The 17,716-nt window shown below is 36.2% G+C and overlaps 1 protein-coding gene across 9 annotated transcripts in view; it reads right to left on the minus strand.

Annotated features, from left to right (window-relative positions):
• METTL25 (methyltransferase like 25) overlaps positions 1-17,716 on the minus strand; it is a 163,418-nt gene that overhangs the window by 124,112 nt on the left and 21,590 nt on the right. For all 9 annotated transcript variants that reach the window (XR_015253459.1, XR_015253460.1, XR_015253456.1 and 6 more), the window contains exons 2-3: positions 13,603-13,767; positions 13,019-13,125 (exon numbers count right to left, since the gene is read on the minus strand). Coding sequence is in view for 3 of the 9 variants with exons in the window: in XM_025926605.2 (XP_025782390.2) it covers positions 13,019-13,125; positions 13,603-13,767 (272 nt within the window). In the remaining 6 variants the exon portion in view is untranslated. The remainder of the gene's footprint in view (positions 1-13,018; positions 13,126-13,602; positions 13,768-17,716) is intronic.

Genomic DNA, 17,716 nt, shown 5'->3' on the forward strand with positions numbered 1-17,716 from the left:
AAATATATAAAAATTAAAATATATAATAAATACAAATAAATATAAATATAAAATAAAAAATATATATTACAACTCAATAATAAGACAAGCAAACAACTTACAATTGGCTAAATATTTGAATGCACACTTCATTAAGGAAGACATACAAATGGCCAATAGGAAAAGATGCCTACTATCACTAGTCATCAGGGAAATGCAAACTAAAATCATAACGAGATGCACATAAATGTCAAGTGGTACAGGCACTCTAGAAAACACTGGCAGCTTATAAAGTTCAAACTTACACTTAGCTTACAACCTACAAATCCCATTCCAGGCTATTTGCCCAAGACAAATGAAAACATGTCCACACAAAATCTTGTATGTGAATATTCATAGCAGCTAAAAAAAATGATAACATCTAAAATATCCATCAACTTGTAAATGGCAAAACAAATTGTAGTATATTCATACTATGGCATAAAGGAAAAACCAAGAGTAAATACAACATTGATGACTCTTAAAAGCTGTGAACTAAAGGAAACAAGTCAAAAACAAGTTCTCATTCTATTTGATTCCATCTACACAATGTTCTAGAAAATTCAATACTACAAGCAGAGCAGGGGTGCTCAGCTTGCTCAGTTGGTAGAGCAGGTGACTCTTGATCTTGGGGCCATGAGTTTGGGCCCCACGTTGGGGGTAGAATTTACTTAAAAAAAAGAAAAACAAAACAAAACAAACAAACAAACAAAAACAACTACAAGCAGTTCAATAGTTACCTGAGAATGGAGAAAGAAATATTTTGTGAAAGGGAATGAGGAAACTTTTTATGGTGACAAATATTTTTTATTATGATGGTGGTTACACAACTGCAGACACTTACTAAATTAATCAAAATGTACACCTAGAGGGGCGCCTGGGTGGCGCAGTCGGTTAAGCGTCCGACTTCAGCCAGGTCACGATCTCGCGGTCCGTGAGTTCGAGCCCCGCGTCGGGCTCTGGGCAGATGGCTCAGAGCCTGGAGCCTGTTTCCGATTCTGTGTCTCCCTCTCTCTCTGCCCCTTCCCTGTTCATGCTCTGTCTCTCTCTGTCCCCAAAATAAATAAACGTTGAAAAAAAAAATTAAAAAAAAAAAATGTACACCTAGAATTGGTGAATATGTAAATTATACCTAAATAATGCTAAAAATAAGAGAAATATTACCAAGATTATTATTGTACTGCCATGTCATTTCGTAAGAAATAAATGGACAATTATAGGAATACTCTCTTAAGAAATATCTACTCTTATTATGTCTATCCTAAAATCAGTTAAAACCTGGTATAAGTCACTCAAGAAAACACTCTTATACTTGAAGTAATGCCAATAATTAAGTCCTCAAAAAATTTAGGATCTTGCAATTCAAATGAACACTCCAATGAGTTACTCATACGTGACACTCGAATAAATAATTCCCATAAATAAGCTTATACCCCTTTTGATGTTCATCTCTGGGCTAGATATTATGGGAAATACATAAGCATTATACATCTTGATCTTAAGGAATTACAACCTAACTAAAGATACAATACATATCATAAATATAAGGGCTATGCAGTAGAAACTCTATTAGTTTCCCCATATCTGAATCTCCAGTGAAAGCGAAGCTCTCCATTCCTTTCCTTCCATGAAGCACACTGATGCTGATGACAAGCTTAAAGTTAGCAAACAGTGAGTTGTTGCTAGCATCAGCACATTTGTTCCTATCAATGTAGATGTTTTCTTAACAAGAGATAATTGAGTTTGCTCCTTAATCTGTTTATGGCCAATTCCACTTGTGAATCAAGATATTTGTAATTCCTCTGGTTGTAAGATGGCTCTAGAAAGTCTAAGAATCATGTGTTCACAACAGAACATCTAAAAACCTTTTCAGTAATGGGCAAATTTTCCTAGAAAATCTGTCAGCTGACTCACACTTCTATTTTATTAATCCAAGTAGACTTTTATCTCCCTCCAAATTGGTCTTTTAGTAGCAATATGTAGTGTCAGCAATACAATGAAAACCTCTGTGGAATTAAGTAACATGCCGAGCAACTTTTTGCCTTCAAACTATGTGATCTGAATAGCAAAATCTCCACCAACCTGATCTTCTATCCCTTACCCACAATAGTCATTTCCTTCCTGGGTCAACTTATGGGTTTGGAAATAAATGATTCTCCAGTCCAATGCGTGGTGGGAGGTATCTTCCTAGTCTCCTAATTCTGTTTAGTATGGTACTATACTTCATATAGAAGAGTTATACTTTGTTGTCTGACCTAGAGATCTAACTACCATTCTAGGCTAATGAACCTAAAATTTATAAATCCAGTATGAAATTCTTCCATGAACTTCATACTCATATATCTAACAGTCTGCCAAACATTTCCACTTGAATACCTAATAAGAATTTCAAATTTAATGTGTTCAGAATGAAGTTCTTGATATTCTCTGTAAAACCTGCCTTTCCCATAATATTCTCCATCATAGTTAATGATATCTCCATACATATTTCCAGGTGGAGATTAGGACTCCTTTCTTTCTCTTATACTCTCCATATGAAATGTGAGCAAATCTATAATCTCAGCAACTGCACCCTGAGCCTGGCTAAATGCAACAACCTCCTCATAGTCTCCCTGCTCCCATCTTTCCCTCAAGTCTATCTGATCATACCTCTCTTCTTAGCAAAATCTCTCATTGACTTTAATCTTATCTCTTACTAATCTCCTTTGTTACTGGGATTTTTGCCTTAACTCAAAGCTCTTCTCATGCTCAGATAGGAGCCAATTTCTGAAAGAACTAGCCTGAATGTCTATAAAGACTATGGTTAAAAAGTGCAAAGACAGTGCTCCTCAACACAGCAACCAGAGTGATTCAGTGTGTCCAATGGTTTCCCATCTAATTCAGGATAAAAGCCCAAAATATCACAATGGCCTCTGAGACTCTACAACTTCATGACCTGCCTTCTACCACTCCAACCTCAGCTCCTACTGCTTCGCCCCTGCTCTCTCCAATGGAGTTTATCTGGCTTACTGGCTGTTTTAAGAAGACACTAGGCATAGTATTACTGTAGGATCATTGAGCATGTTATTGCTTCTCCCTGAAAAGCTTTTTTGTCCAGGTATTCTAATGGATAACACTTTTACCTAGCAAGAGAGGTCTTAATTCAAATGAGTTTACAATGTGTTACTTGTTCCTCCCTTCCTAATCAAAAACTTTAATTCCCATCTCTGAATCAGCTACTTCCTTTATTTTTATTTATTTTTTTCTCTTTAAAGTGTATCAACATATACAAAAAATATACTTATGATCATTTTTTTATCTATCTCTCCTCATTAGAATATAAATGCCATAAAGGCAAAGATATTTTTTGTTTTTTCACTACTGCATCCTCAGTATCTATAACAGCGCCTGACACATGGTAGGAACTAATGAAATATCTGTGAAATGAATGCATGCACACAGGTATGAATGAATGAACATCTTCTGGAAACAAAAGTTAAGAAGCCTTGGTAATGTTAGTGAGAGGCAAAGGTTTCTGGCATGTAGGCAGCAATATAGTTGAATCAAAAATGAATTCCGTTTGTCCTCTTCTCTGGTGTCTGTCATCACTAGTAAAGTTAAGAATTTCAGAATCTGGGTTTCTATCTATCCCCATGAAATCTGTACCTATTAAATCAGCATTTTAAAAGTAAAAGCTGTACATATATAATAGAGATCTTAAACTTCATTATTGTGAGAATCAAATACTGCTATAAAGTGATATCAAGAGAAAGCCTTTGTAAGTCTGTATTTTAGGTTATTTCATTCACTAAGAATAAGCCTCACTGCTATAATAAAGTCTCCTTAAAGCAGGCCTAACATGATACATTAAAGTATTTCAAAATTTTTTCTCTGCACTTTAGAAATAAAATACTGTTCTGGAGGTGGAGTTAAGATGGTGGAGCAGTATGGAGACCCTGAACTCGTCTCATCCCTGAAACACAGGTAGATCAGCACCAAACTATTTTGAATACCTGGGAAACTGATCTGAGGATGAACACAACAATCTGTATAACTTAAGCCATAGAACTCACAAGGTATACGGAGCAGAGAGGTGAACTAGGGGAGAGAAAAGCTGTGGAGGGTATGGAGCCATTTTCACAGAAAGAGGACACAAACAGAAAGACAAAGGGGGAGAGTGGAGGGCATCTGGAGATTGCAGGAAAAACATTCCCTTGAAAGTAGCTGGAGAGAAAGAGAAAGAGTGAAAACACTTGCAGGGGACTAAACAAGAAATTTGTTCCCCAAAACCACTGAGGGGAAGAAAGGAGAGGGTTTCAATACCACCAGGATTCTATAAACAGTGGAGCACACAGTCTAAAGGTTTGGAAATCACTGTCTGGTGGCACTCTGGTGAGGAAGTAGGGTGAATCCTCAGAAGCAGGCAATGCAGGCTGAGGGGTTCATGTGCCACATGGGGAGAAGTGGTTCCTCTCCTTGGAGAGCATTTGGTAGAGGTCATACAGCCTCCCTACAGCCAAAGGTCCCAGCAGACCCCCGGAGAGCAGTGTTTGCTGGCATTGGGACAAAGATGCCAGGCAGCAGTGAGACCTGGGGCCGCCTGTGTGTTGTGATTTGCCATAATCTCTGAATGACCACACAAACATTTTCTGGGGCAAGCCGGCACCCGGCCATTGCTCAGTAAGACCCTCCCACAGAGAGTCGGTGCAGATTCAAGTCACCAGGGTCTATGAAGTGCGGGGTTTTGAAACACAAACCCACCTGAGACAAAACTCTGGAGCTGGAAAGAGGTGCCAGACAGCTTGGACATGGACAAGGTAGAGGCAGGGAATGGATGGAGGCCTGAGACAAACGAGGGGTGCTTGATCGTAGGTCAGTGGGAGTGTGAAGTTCCTGTGTCAGAGACTAGGGAGCTGGGTAAAACCATATCCACCTGCCGTGTGCACGTGCACACACAATGATCCACCCCAGTAAGCTAAACAGTGCCACCTACTGGAGAACGGAGTCATTATACCAAGCCCATCCAATTGTGCCCTCCAAGCACGTCCCCCAAAAGATGGGGGGGGGGGGGTCACTCCATGTGCTGCTTAGTGGATGGACTATAGAGAGCTTCATAGTTTCAGTTCTAGGGGAAACTGGCTGTAACTTCATTCAGGTTTCATTCTCTTTGATGGTTCATTTATTTGTTCATTTTCTTTCATTCTGTTTTTGCTTAAATTGTTTTCTTTCTTCTCTCTTTTCTTTCTCTTTCTTGGATACAGAAAGAGAAAAAATTATTTTTTACTTTATTTTTTATTTAAAAATTTTTGTATTCGAATTCATTTTATTTTTATTCTATTTTATTCTATTTTTTAATTTTTAAAATTGTTCTTACCTTTTCCCCCCTTTTCCTTTTTTTCTATCAAGCTTCTTTCAACAAGCAGAATGAAACACACCTAGGATCTAGCTTCCTTTGTTTGACCTTTGATTTGTTTTTTATTTTTAATATTTAATATTTTATTATTATATTCTCTTCCTCCAAAATGACAAAATGAAGGAATTCACTCCAAAAGAAAGAACAGGAAATGACAGCCAGAGACTTAATCAACACAGATATAAATAATATGTCTGAACTAGAATTTAGAGCCATGATAGTAAGAATACTAGCCGGGGGGTGAGAAAAAGCATAGAAGACACTAGAGAATCCATATCTGTGGAAGTAAAAGACATAACACCTAGTCAGACTGAAATTAAAAATGCTATAACCGTGATGCAATCTCGAATGGATGCCACAATGCCAAAGATGTGCAAAGCAGAGCAGCAAATCAGCAATACTGAAGATAAAATTATGGAGAATAATGAAGCAGGAAAAAAAGGGAAACAAAGGCAAAAAGAACATGATACAGACTTAGAGAACTCACTGATTTATCAAGAAGGAATAACATCCAAATCATAGGAGACCCAGAAGATGAAGAGAAAGAAAAGGGACATAAGGTTTATGTGAACAAATTATAAAGGAAAACCTTCCTGATCTATGGAAGGACACAGACATCAAAATCCAAGAAGCACAGGGAACTCCCATCAGATTCCACAAAAACTGACCATCACCAAGACATATCATAGTCAAATTCACAAAATACACAGACAAGGAAAAAATTATGAAAGGAGCAAGACAAAAAAGTCCTTAATCTATAAGGGAAGACAGACCAGGTTCACAGCAGACCTATTTACAGAAGCGTGGCGAGCCAGAAAGGAGTGGCAGAATACATTCAACATCCTGAACTGGAAAAATTTGCAGCCAAGAATTCATTATCCAGCAAGGCTGTCATTCAAAATAGAACGAGAGATAAAGATTTTCCCAAACAAAAGCTAAAGGAGTTCGTGACCACTAGTCCAACACTGTAAGAAATTTTAAGGGGGATTCTTTGAGTGGAGAAAAGACAAAAACAAACAAAAAAAAAGAACAAAAGCAACAAAGACCAGAAAGGACCAGAGAACATCACCAAAAACATCAACTCTACAGGTAACACAATGGCACTAAATGCGTATCTTTCCGTACTCACTCTAAGTGTCAATGGACTACATGCTTCAATCAAAAGCCATAGAGTAATCAGAATGGATAAGAAAACAAGATCCATCCATATGCTGCTAACAAGAGACTCATTTTAGACCTAAGGACACCTGCAGATTGAAAATATAGGTATGGAGAACCATCTATCATGTTACTCGTTGTCAAAGGAAATCTGGAGGAGCCATACTTATATCAGACAAACTAGATTTTAAAATAAAGACCATAACAAGAGGTGAAGCAGGTAATATATCGTGTATATATATATATATATATATATATATATATATATATATATATATCATGATTAAGGGGCTTATCCACTAAGAAATGTTACAATTGTAAACATTTATGCCCCCAATATGGCAACACTGAAATATATAAATCAATTAATCACAAACAAAGAAACTCATTGATAATAATACCATAATCGTCGGGGACTTCAATCCCACTTACAGCAATGGAAAAATCAGCAAAGCAGAAAATCAACAAGGAAACAATGGTTTTGAATGACATACTGGACTGTTAGCCCTCAACAAGTACAAACAAGTACACACATGCAGTGTGTATTTTCAGACCACAATGCTATAAAACTTGAAATCAACCACAAGAAAAAACTTGGAAAAACCATGAATACTTAGAGATTAAAGAAGATCCTACTAAAGAATGAATGGGCTAAATCAAGAAATTAAAGAGAAAGTTAAAAAGTACATGGCAGCCAATGAAAGTAAAAACACAATAGTCCAAAACCTCTGAGTTGTGGCAAAGGTGGTCCTAAAAGCGAAGTATATAGCAATCCAGGCCTTCCTAAAGAAGGAAGAGAGGTCACAAATACACAACCTAACCTTACACCTAAAAGAGATGGAAAGAACAGCAAATAAGCCCAAAACCAGCGAAGACGGGAAATAATAAAGATTAGAACGAAAATCAATAATACAGAAATCAAAGAACAAAAACAAAAAATAATAGAACACATCAATGAAACTAGGAACTGGTTCTTTCAAAGAATTAACAAAATTGATAAATCCCTAACCAGACTGATCAAAAAGAAAAAGGAAAGGACCCAAATAAATAAAATCACAAAAGAGAAGAGATCACAACCAACACCACGGAAATATAAACAATAAGAGAATATTATGAGCAATTATATGCCGATAAATTGGGCAATTTTAACCAGTAAAGCAATTGAATCAGTAATCAAAAATTTCCCAACAAACAAGAGTCCAGGGAGAGATGGCGTTCTGGGGGAATTCTACGAAATATTTTAGGAAGAGTTAACACGTATTTCTTTAAAGTTGTTCCAAAAAACAGAAATGGAAGGAACACTCCTAAACTCATTCTACAAAGCCAGCATTACCTTGATTCCAAAACCAGACACTAAAAAGGAGAACCCACTAAAAAGGAGAACTACAGACAAATTTTCCTGATGAACATGAATCCAAAATTCTCAACTAGCCAATCGGATCCAACAATACATTAAAAGAATTATTCACCATGATCAAGTGGGATTTATTCCTGGGATGCAGGGCTGGTTCAATATCAACAAATCAATGTTATACATCATATTAATAAAACAAAGGATAAAAACCACATGATCCTCTCAATGGATGCAGAGAAAGCATTTGACAAAATACAGCATCCTTTCTTGATAAAAACCCTCAAAAAAGTAGGGATAGAAGAAACATACCTCAACATCCTGAAGGCCATATATGAAAGACCCACAGCTAATATCATCCACAATAGGTAAAACTGAGATCTATCCCTATAAGGTCACGAACATGACAGGGATGTCTACTCTCACCACTGTTATTCAACATAGTGTTGGAAGTCCTAGCTGCAGCAATCAGACAACAAAAAGAAATAAAAAGCATCCATATCAGCAAGGTAGATGTCCAACTTCATTCTTCACAGACAACATGATACTCTATGTGGAAAATCCAAAAGACTACACCCAAAAACTGCTAGAACTGATACATGAATTCATCAATGTTGCAGGTTATAAAATCAATGTACAGATATCAGTTGCATTTCTATACACCAATAATGAAGCAACAGAAAGAGATATCCAGAAATTGATCCAATTTACAATTGCACCAAAAACCATAAAATACCTAGGATAAACCTAACCAAAGAGGTGAAAAAGCTATACACTGAAAACTATAGAGAGCTGATGAAAGAAATTGAAAAAGACACAAAAAATGGAAAAACATTCCATGTTCATGAATTGGAAGAACAAATATTGTTAAAATGTCAATACCACTCAAAGCGATCTACATATTCAATGCAATCCCTATCAAAATAACACCAGAATTCTTCACAGAGCTAGAACAAACAATTCTAAAATTTGTATGGAACCAGAAAAGACCCTGAATACCCAAAGTAATGTTGATGAAGAAAACCAAAGCTGGAGGCATTACAATTCTGTAATGCTTACAATTCTGTAAGCTGTATTACAAAGCTGTAATCATCAAGACAGTATGGTACTGGCACAACAACAGTCACAAAGGTCAATGGAACAGAACAGAGAACCCAGAAATGGACCCACAAACGTATGGCCAACTAATCTTTGACAAAGCAAGCAAGAATATTCAATGGAAAAAAGTCTCTTCACCAAATGGTGCTGGGAAAACTGGACAGTGACATGTAGAATAAACCTGGACCACTTTCTTACACCATACACAAAAATAAACTAAAAATGGATGAAAGACTTAAACATAAGACAGGAAGCCATCAGAATCCTAGAGGAGGAAACAGGCAACAACCTCATTGACCTTGGACGCAACAAGTCTGGAGGCAAGGGAAACAAAAGCAAAAATGAACTTTTGGGACTTCATCAAGATAAAAAGCTTCTGCACAGTGAAGGAAACAATCTATAAAACTAAAAGGCAACCGATGGAATGGCAGAAGATATTTGCAAATGACATATCTGATAAAGGGTTAGTATCCAATAACTATAAAAAACTTATCAAACTCACCACTCAAAAAACAAATAACCCAGTGAAGAAATGGGCAAAAGACATGAATAGACACTTTTCTAAAGAAGACATCCAGATGGCTATCAGACATTAAAAAATGCTCAAAATCACTCATCATTGGGGAAATACAAATAAAAACCACAGTGAGATACCACCTCACACCTGTCAGAATGGATAACATGAACAACTCGCAACAACAGATGTTGGCGAGGATGCAGAGAAAGAGGAGCCCTTTTGCACTGCTGATGGGAATGCAAACTGGTGCAGCCACTCTGGAAAACAGTATGGAAGTTCTTCAAAAAATTAAAAATTAAACTACCCTATGACCCAGCAATTGTACTCCTATGAATTTATCCAAAGGATACAAAAATGCTGATTCAAAGGGGCACATGTACCCCAATGTTCATAGCACTACTATCGACAATAGCCAAAATATGGAAAGAGTTCAAATGTCCATCAACTAATGAATGGACAAAAAAGATGGGATATGTGTGTACATACACACACACACACACACACACACACACACACACACACACACATACACACAAACAAAATGGAATATTACTTGGTGATCAAAAAAAGTGAAATCTTGCCATTTGCAACAACGTGGCTGGAACTAGAATGTATTATGCTAAGTGAAATAAGGTAGAGAAAGACAAATATCATATGATTTCACTCATGTGGAATTTAAGAAACAAAACAGATGAACATAGGGGAAGGGATGCAAAAACAAGACATAAAGAGAGGGAGACAAACTATAAGAGGCTCTTAAATACAGAGAACAAACTGAGGGTTGCTGGAGGGGTGTTGGGTCAGGAGATGGGCTAAATGGGTGATGGGCATTAAGGAGGACGCTTGTTGGGATGAGCACTAGGTGTTATATGCAAGTGATGACATCACTAAATTCTATTCCTGAAATCATTATTATACTATATGTTAACTAAATTGGATTTAAATAAATAAATAAATATAAACAAAAATATAAATAAATAAAAAATAAATTTTAAAAGATAAACTTGGGGCGCCTGGGTGGCGCAGTCGGTTAAGCGTCCGACTTCAACCAGGTCACGATCTCGCGGTCCGTGAGTTCGAGCCCCGCGTCAGGCTTTGGGCTGATGGCTCGGAGCCTGGAGCCTGTTTCCGATTCTGTGTGTCTCCCTCTCTCTCTGCCCCTCCCCCGTTCATGCTCTGTCTCTCTCTGTTCCCAAAAAAATAAATAAACGTTGAAAAAAAAAAATTAAAAAAAAAAAAAAAAAAAAAAAAAAAAAAAAAAAGATAAACTTGACAAAACAATAATGTGCTGTATGAATTTGAAGTTATTTATTATGTAATATTTCATATAAATAAAGAATAAATGTAGTCTAAGAATGAAGTTATGAAGCACAACAATAAATAGCACTTATCTTAGTTGGGTTATCACAGGGAAGATTCTACAACAAAGATTTAAGTATAACTGAACTATCTGGGAGGGAAAGAAACACTGGTAGGGAAGTAGATAAAAGGAGAAAGAAAGGCAGCTCAGTAAAAGGTATGCTATTAAAAAAGATACCACTTTAGGGGCACCTGGGTGGCTCAGTTGGTTAAGTCTCCGACTTCGGCTCAGGTCATGATCTCACACTCCGTGAGTTCGAGACCCGCACCGAGCTCTGTGCTGACATCTCAGAGCCTGGAGCCTGCTTCAGATTCTGTGTCTCCCTCTCTCTCTGCCCCTCCCCACCTCATGCTCTGTCTCTCTCTGTCTCTCAAAAATTAAATATTAAAAAAAAAAAAGATACCACTTTAGCACAAGCTGGATTTAATCACAATGGGAAACTGAGAGCTAGTGTAGACAACATAGTTCACAATCATCTTACCTGAAATGTTAAGGAGTTAATGTATTTGCACATCAACTTGTATCAATCATTAATTCAAGGCTACTCACGGGGAGGAATTAATTCCCAGAGCTTGTATACAGGTAGTGCTTTGCTTTAGCAGTCAGACAAAACCGATAGGGAAAAATGCAGATACTGCCAGGTAGAAGGCAAGCTGGCACACTAATGAAATGCCTGAGAAAATTTAGGTTAGACCTCCAACAGTATCTGCTATAACGATGAACCTACCAGCCACCCTATGAATGAGAATATGAGTATTTCCACTGTGCAGGACTATGTCTTCCTTCCATATCTCTCTCATTGCTTCCTTGACCAGCAGTAACAACTATTCTCAAATTATTGTTCATGATTCCCCTGCTTCTTTAATAGCTTTTTTGTATGTATTTTTTCCATTAAGAATATACCATTATTTTGCTGAAGAGCTTTAAAAAAATGGTACTAAAAAATATGTAGTCTTCTGTAAATTTTTTAGTTTTCCATTCAATTCTATGTTTCTTATGTTTAGCCATATGAGATGTATTGCAGTAGTTTAAATTTTACCGTGTAATTTCCCCTTTTAGTCCAGCTGAGTATAACTGCCTGTTCAACTGATCTTGACAGGTACTGCTAGGTAGGATACACTAGAAAAAAGCTGAAAATTAACTGCCTTAGCTCTTGCCTCTGACCCCTACCCTAGAGATCTATGTTGCACAAGTGGCTCTGGATGCCTAGCCCAAGCTTTCATAGTTTTCTAGTCGCCCTCAAAGTCTCCACAAGTCTGGAAGAATCCATGGAAAATATTCTAACACCCAAAAAAACTGAAGGAGGGAAAATTCTCTACTACTCCCAGAGATTGTTCTTGTAGAGATAAGAAAACTAATTTACTATTTTTTATGAGCCAGGGATAAGAAAAATAACTTACTATTTTTATAGGTTAATATAGGCAATCTTTGATTTTAATTTAACATCTGTTTTTACACATTACCATGTTTCCCAAAAAGCTACTTTCACAACAGGAATGCATTGTGATTCTCCAAGTTCTAACACATAGTTTCTTTGAGTTACTATAATGAGGCAGGTACCCCAGACCACAGCTTGGTAATCTACCTCCTTAGAACACCCAGTGGCAAACAATTTTGCCAAATGTCATTATCATAATGCTGCCTCAAGTTGGAAACATAAGAAAGACAGTTTTTTTTAATGTTTATTTCTTTTTGAGAGAGAGAGAGAGAACAAGCACGACAAGCAGGGTAGGGGCAGAGAGAGAGAGGGAGACACAGAATCTGAAGCAGGCTCCAGGCTCTGAGATGTCAGCACGGGGCTTGAACTCACAAACTGTAAGACCATGACCTAAGCTGAAGTTGGATGCTTAACTGACTGAGCCACCCAGGCGTCCCAACAAAGATAATTTAAAAGACTGAAATTTGTGGTAAAACATGAATAGTCATATCTTATTTTTAGTATAAATTTGTTATATTCACACTATTGGGAAATGAGAGCACATATTTAAAATGTCTGACATATGTAACTTCAGCTATTATTTAATGACATTTAAATGCTAGACAGTGAGAGTAGACAAAAAAATATGAATGATACAAAAAAAGGCAATTACCGTAACACCTGAAAATACAGACAAATTCTCTTACCTGCTTTATTCCACAGTAATCAGCAATACTGCTGATCAGCTCTGACATAACCTGAACTTCATGAGACTTTTTCAAATTCATAAACTCATCTGGTTTCACATTTTCACCTGAACAAAAGTAAAACAAAATTAAAATACTGCTATCAAAGGAACAAAATGTAATGAAAAATCATCAGTTAATGTTCATGTTTTCTGTAATTACATGTGACAATAACATATTCTATTGTCTCTGCATGATAAATCTCTATTAGTTTAGCTGCTATGAATCAAAATTTGAATTAAGAATATAAATAAGAAGATGGCCCATAGAACATTATTAAAAATGTTCCTTGACAGAAAACACAATTAACTACAAAGGAAAGGACTGATAACTGAACTACAATGTAGGGGACAATGGGGAGATCCATAACTAAGTTATTCTGTATAATTCATAAGAAAGATTGACACAAGCCAATCTATCACTGCTCATGATAGCAAGTCTAACAATAAGTTAAGAACACGTTGGAAAGATATACATATATGAACAATCTACTGCTTCTAGTACTAAAAAAACATGCATAAATACACATACACAAACACACCTACCAGTTCTCTGTTTTTGATTTCCTCGAAGGGCTGTAAGCAACTGTTCAAAAGGAGTACATATTCCCAAGTTTTGTACAGAATAATATCTCACAGCCAAAGCAAAGGCTTCCACACTCACTAGCTTCTGGGAAGTTTCACAAAATATTTGGGGAAAATTGGCAATACCTAAAAAAAATGAGGATAAAAAGAAAAATGTTAGCAATAACTAGTTAATAGCTAACTTGGGTGAGATTTAAAAAATGAATGAAAAACACTGGATTTTTACAACGAATTACAATATTTCCATTTTGGTGTGAATTTTGAAAATATCTCTAATGACTCCATTATATTTATTATTTTGATTATTAGTTATTTGTAGCACCTGGTTTTCTCTTAGTGCTCACAATTATATATTTAAACTCTAAATTAAAATTCGAGTCTTTTTTTTTTTTTTTGTTCCAAAAGCCAAATATTTGGTTTAAAATATTGCTAAATTGCAGGTGCCTGGGTTGCTCAGTCAGTCAAGCATCCAACTTCAGTTCACGTCATGATCACATGGTTCTTGAGTTTAAGCCCCACGTCAGGCTCTGTGCTGACAGCTCAGAGCCTAGAGCCTGCTTTGGACTGTGTCTCCCTTGCTCTCTGCCCCTTCCCCACTCGTGCTCTGACTTTGTCTCTCAAAAACAAATAAATGTTAAAAATTTTTGAAAAAAAATATCGCTGAACTGTAGTCATCACATAATTTATGAACAGTCTGGCTGACCTGCAACTGTGAATTTAAAGGCAATCAGCCTGCATGCACTGCACTGTTATTCCCCGTGCACACTGCATGTAGAACGATGGCAATGTCCCCAATGGTATAAATGTTACTGTAAAAGAGCCCTGCATCATTTGCACCATGTAGAAATTTTGTGTTCACGTGTGTTCAGCGCACTATCAAGATGAGTTCAAAAACTACTCATGTTACATTCAGGTGAAAACAGTTCATTTTCTTCCCCTGGTCAGTTTTAAACCAGGCATTCTATAAGTTTATTATAGGAACTACCGATGATTTCCAAATGCTCACTCATTAAGAGTATGGTCAACTGTCGTACTGTTTGCAAACATCGGGTACCTCTCTCTGTGTGAGGATCATGCATCCTTTTGAGCTCTAGTGTGGCCACATCTCACCAAAGTGAACTACACCATTTTCAGACAGACATTTTAAGAGAATCAGAAAATTCACTATGCTTTCTATTCCCAGAACTGTAATCACTGAAACATGTGTCAAGGTGGAACCTGAGTCCTTGAATGAGGATGACACAGACATCACCACTGTCAGACTATGCTACAACATATAGAAAAGTAAACTTCATTCTTTTTAGTGACTGAGTTTTTAGGTTTATCACTGCAGCATAAGCTCGCCCATTCTAATGGGTACACTTATGTACACTGACAGATTTGCTTTTTATTTGTTCAATTTCATTTGTCTAGGGCCATTTTCAGTACATTTAATGTATTTAGGAAGCTTACAAAAAGGGCATTCCAATTTGTCTTTAGTGGTTCAAATAAACTCTTCAGATAGATTGTCTAATTAAGTTCATTCATTGAAAATTACTTTAAATAATTAAAAAAAAACCCCACACATCCAGTGTTTAAATGAAGTATTTAAAATGTTCACCTTACGAATCACTTCTCAGCCTTTTGGCTAAGACCAAGTGTAGTAAAATGTTCACCTTACAAAAGAATGGTACAATCCAGGAAACAACTTTGGTTCTCCCAGAGAAACCAAACTACACGCTACGAAGTCTATTCTAGCATAGCTTACCCTCCATAGTTACTTGTAAAATTATAAAAGCTTATTTAAACAAAAAGAATAATGATGCTCCTGACAAAATTTAAAAGAAGAAAATTAATGGAGGCTCTCAGAATTCTAAATAAAAACTACATGTTTAGATAGTATCTTTTTGAAGTTAATTAATATCTATTAAGATGTTGGTGATAATGTTTACCATGTTAATTAATAAGAATATGGTTGGCAGAGACCTGTAACTTCCATTTCTGAATCAACAAGATAGAAATATAAGCTATAAAATTACTATAGTGGATTTATTTAAGCTATATTTCACATATTATAAAGTTCTTTGGATATTTTACAAACTGAATTTACTAACACAGCCAAAAGAAATAAAATCCACATCAAAATATTTAGGCATGATACAGAGGGGAAAACTCAGTCAACTATTAAGTGAGACTCTCAGGTTTAAGGGCAGTCTCAACATCCCCAAGTTCCAGGGCAGCAATTTCTTAGAGTGTGATAGAATAAGAGTATTAAATCTCAAAGTGCAGAGGGACTATTATAGTAGTCAGTTATTGGACAATGTTGCCAACAGAAAGAAATGTTGATGTTTCTGTTGGAAAAGTAAAGGTTCAAATCAACTTAACTATTCTACTGAAAATACTTGAAAAAAACATCCCAATCCAACCTGATCTAAATGTTGTTAATTTGCGTTTAATTATAGGCCTCAAAGTAATTTCAGAAATTTGGAAATCAAAATTACAAAACTATTATCTTAGCAATGATTGCTTTAAACAAAAAAGATAGTGATCTGATTTAATCCATTAGTTTATGTTATTTAGGGTTACACCAGTTTATTCAGATAGTCTAGAATCTGTGAAAAATATTTCTGAATTACAGAAATATTTCTAAAGATTCAGAGGAGAGAGAGAGAGCGAGACAGACGTGTCATTTCTTACCTTTGCTTCCATCTCTGAAACAGTATGTAAGAAAAGTTATGTGGCAATGGTAATAGTGTATGTGGTCCTCACAGTGCTTCTGTAAATACTTGTAGGAGCTTGGGTTTGGCAACTGGCAAAACAGAAACTACAGTGCTACTCAACTGATATTTACTTAATTATTAATTATTTCAATTTTTTTACACAGAAAACTTTGTTTTTAAATTTGTTGCCCAATGTGCCAGCATACTATGTGGCTTGATTATTTTGTAAATGTCTCCCCCTACTGGAAGCACCTGTTCTGCTTGATTGCATGCTTTGTCTTTAATTTAACTCTTATTTTTGTACACCTAGATCACTATTCCACAGAAATTTCTTATAATGTAGATTAATTGGGCATGAGAGAGCAAGGGGAGCAAAGAGATGGGGAAAATCTATTTTCTGTAAATATGAGATCAGGGTATCTCTAAGAATCTTTAAAAAAAAACCCAGCAGAGATCAATGCACAAGGAAAGATAGAAAAGTCATATATACACGTTGGATTATAAAAATCTCAAGGTAGAGAAATGAATAAGAACACTTCAAAACTAGAAATAGAAATATTCAATCAATATATTTACATTGTACATAGTCTACATATTTACATTCAATAAATAAAAATAAAGTTTCAAAAATAAATGTCTGTTATTTTACCTGAATGTTATTTAGTACTTTAAGGAAGACAGAATACTGTTAGGATTCACAATAAATCAACATTATAACTAACATTTATTGCTCATATGCTATGTGTCAGGCACCGTGTTCAACAGTTTACATTTAATGGAATAGTCTAATGAGGTGATTACATAGTGGCCTCATCCCCATTTACAGAGTAAGAAACTGCAACCTAGAGAGCCAGGTTCACACACACACCAAATGGCAAGGCACGTGAACCTTGCTCACAAATCTCACTTTGATTAGCATGCCACAGCAGTCAATTCAGTGGGCAACAAATGAAAACAGGGAAGACAGCAGTTAAAACCGCTCGGCAAATCTGACGGTCAGAATCAGGTCTAGCCAGAACTCCCTCTGGTAGAGATGCATACCATGCATGGTAATATCTGAAGATGGTTCATATTCACTTTGCTATGTTCTTAATTCTTTCACTTTACTTCCCTCAACACCTCCCTCTACTGGAAATTATTTTAAGGTTTCGAAAAATTTAAAAAGTAACTTTTACACATAGAACAACTGATAAGTCTCTGAAAAGGAAATAATGAGGTTTTATAATGAGATCTTGTTGTAGTATCTATTTCTTTTTTTTTTTTTTTCAACGTTTATTTATTTATTTGGGACAGAGAGAGACAGAGCATGAACAGGGGAGGGGCAGAGAGAGAGGGAGACACAGAATCGGAAACAGGCTCCAGGCTCTGAGCCATCA

Source organism: Puma concolor, chromosome B4, assembly GCF_028749965.1.
Source record: "Puma concolor isolate L17-30 chromosome B4, mPumCon1.1.hap2, whole genome shotgun sequence".
Lineage (NCBI taxonomy): Eukaryota > Metazoa > Chordata > Mammalia > Carnivora > Felidae > Puma > Puma concolor.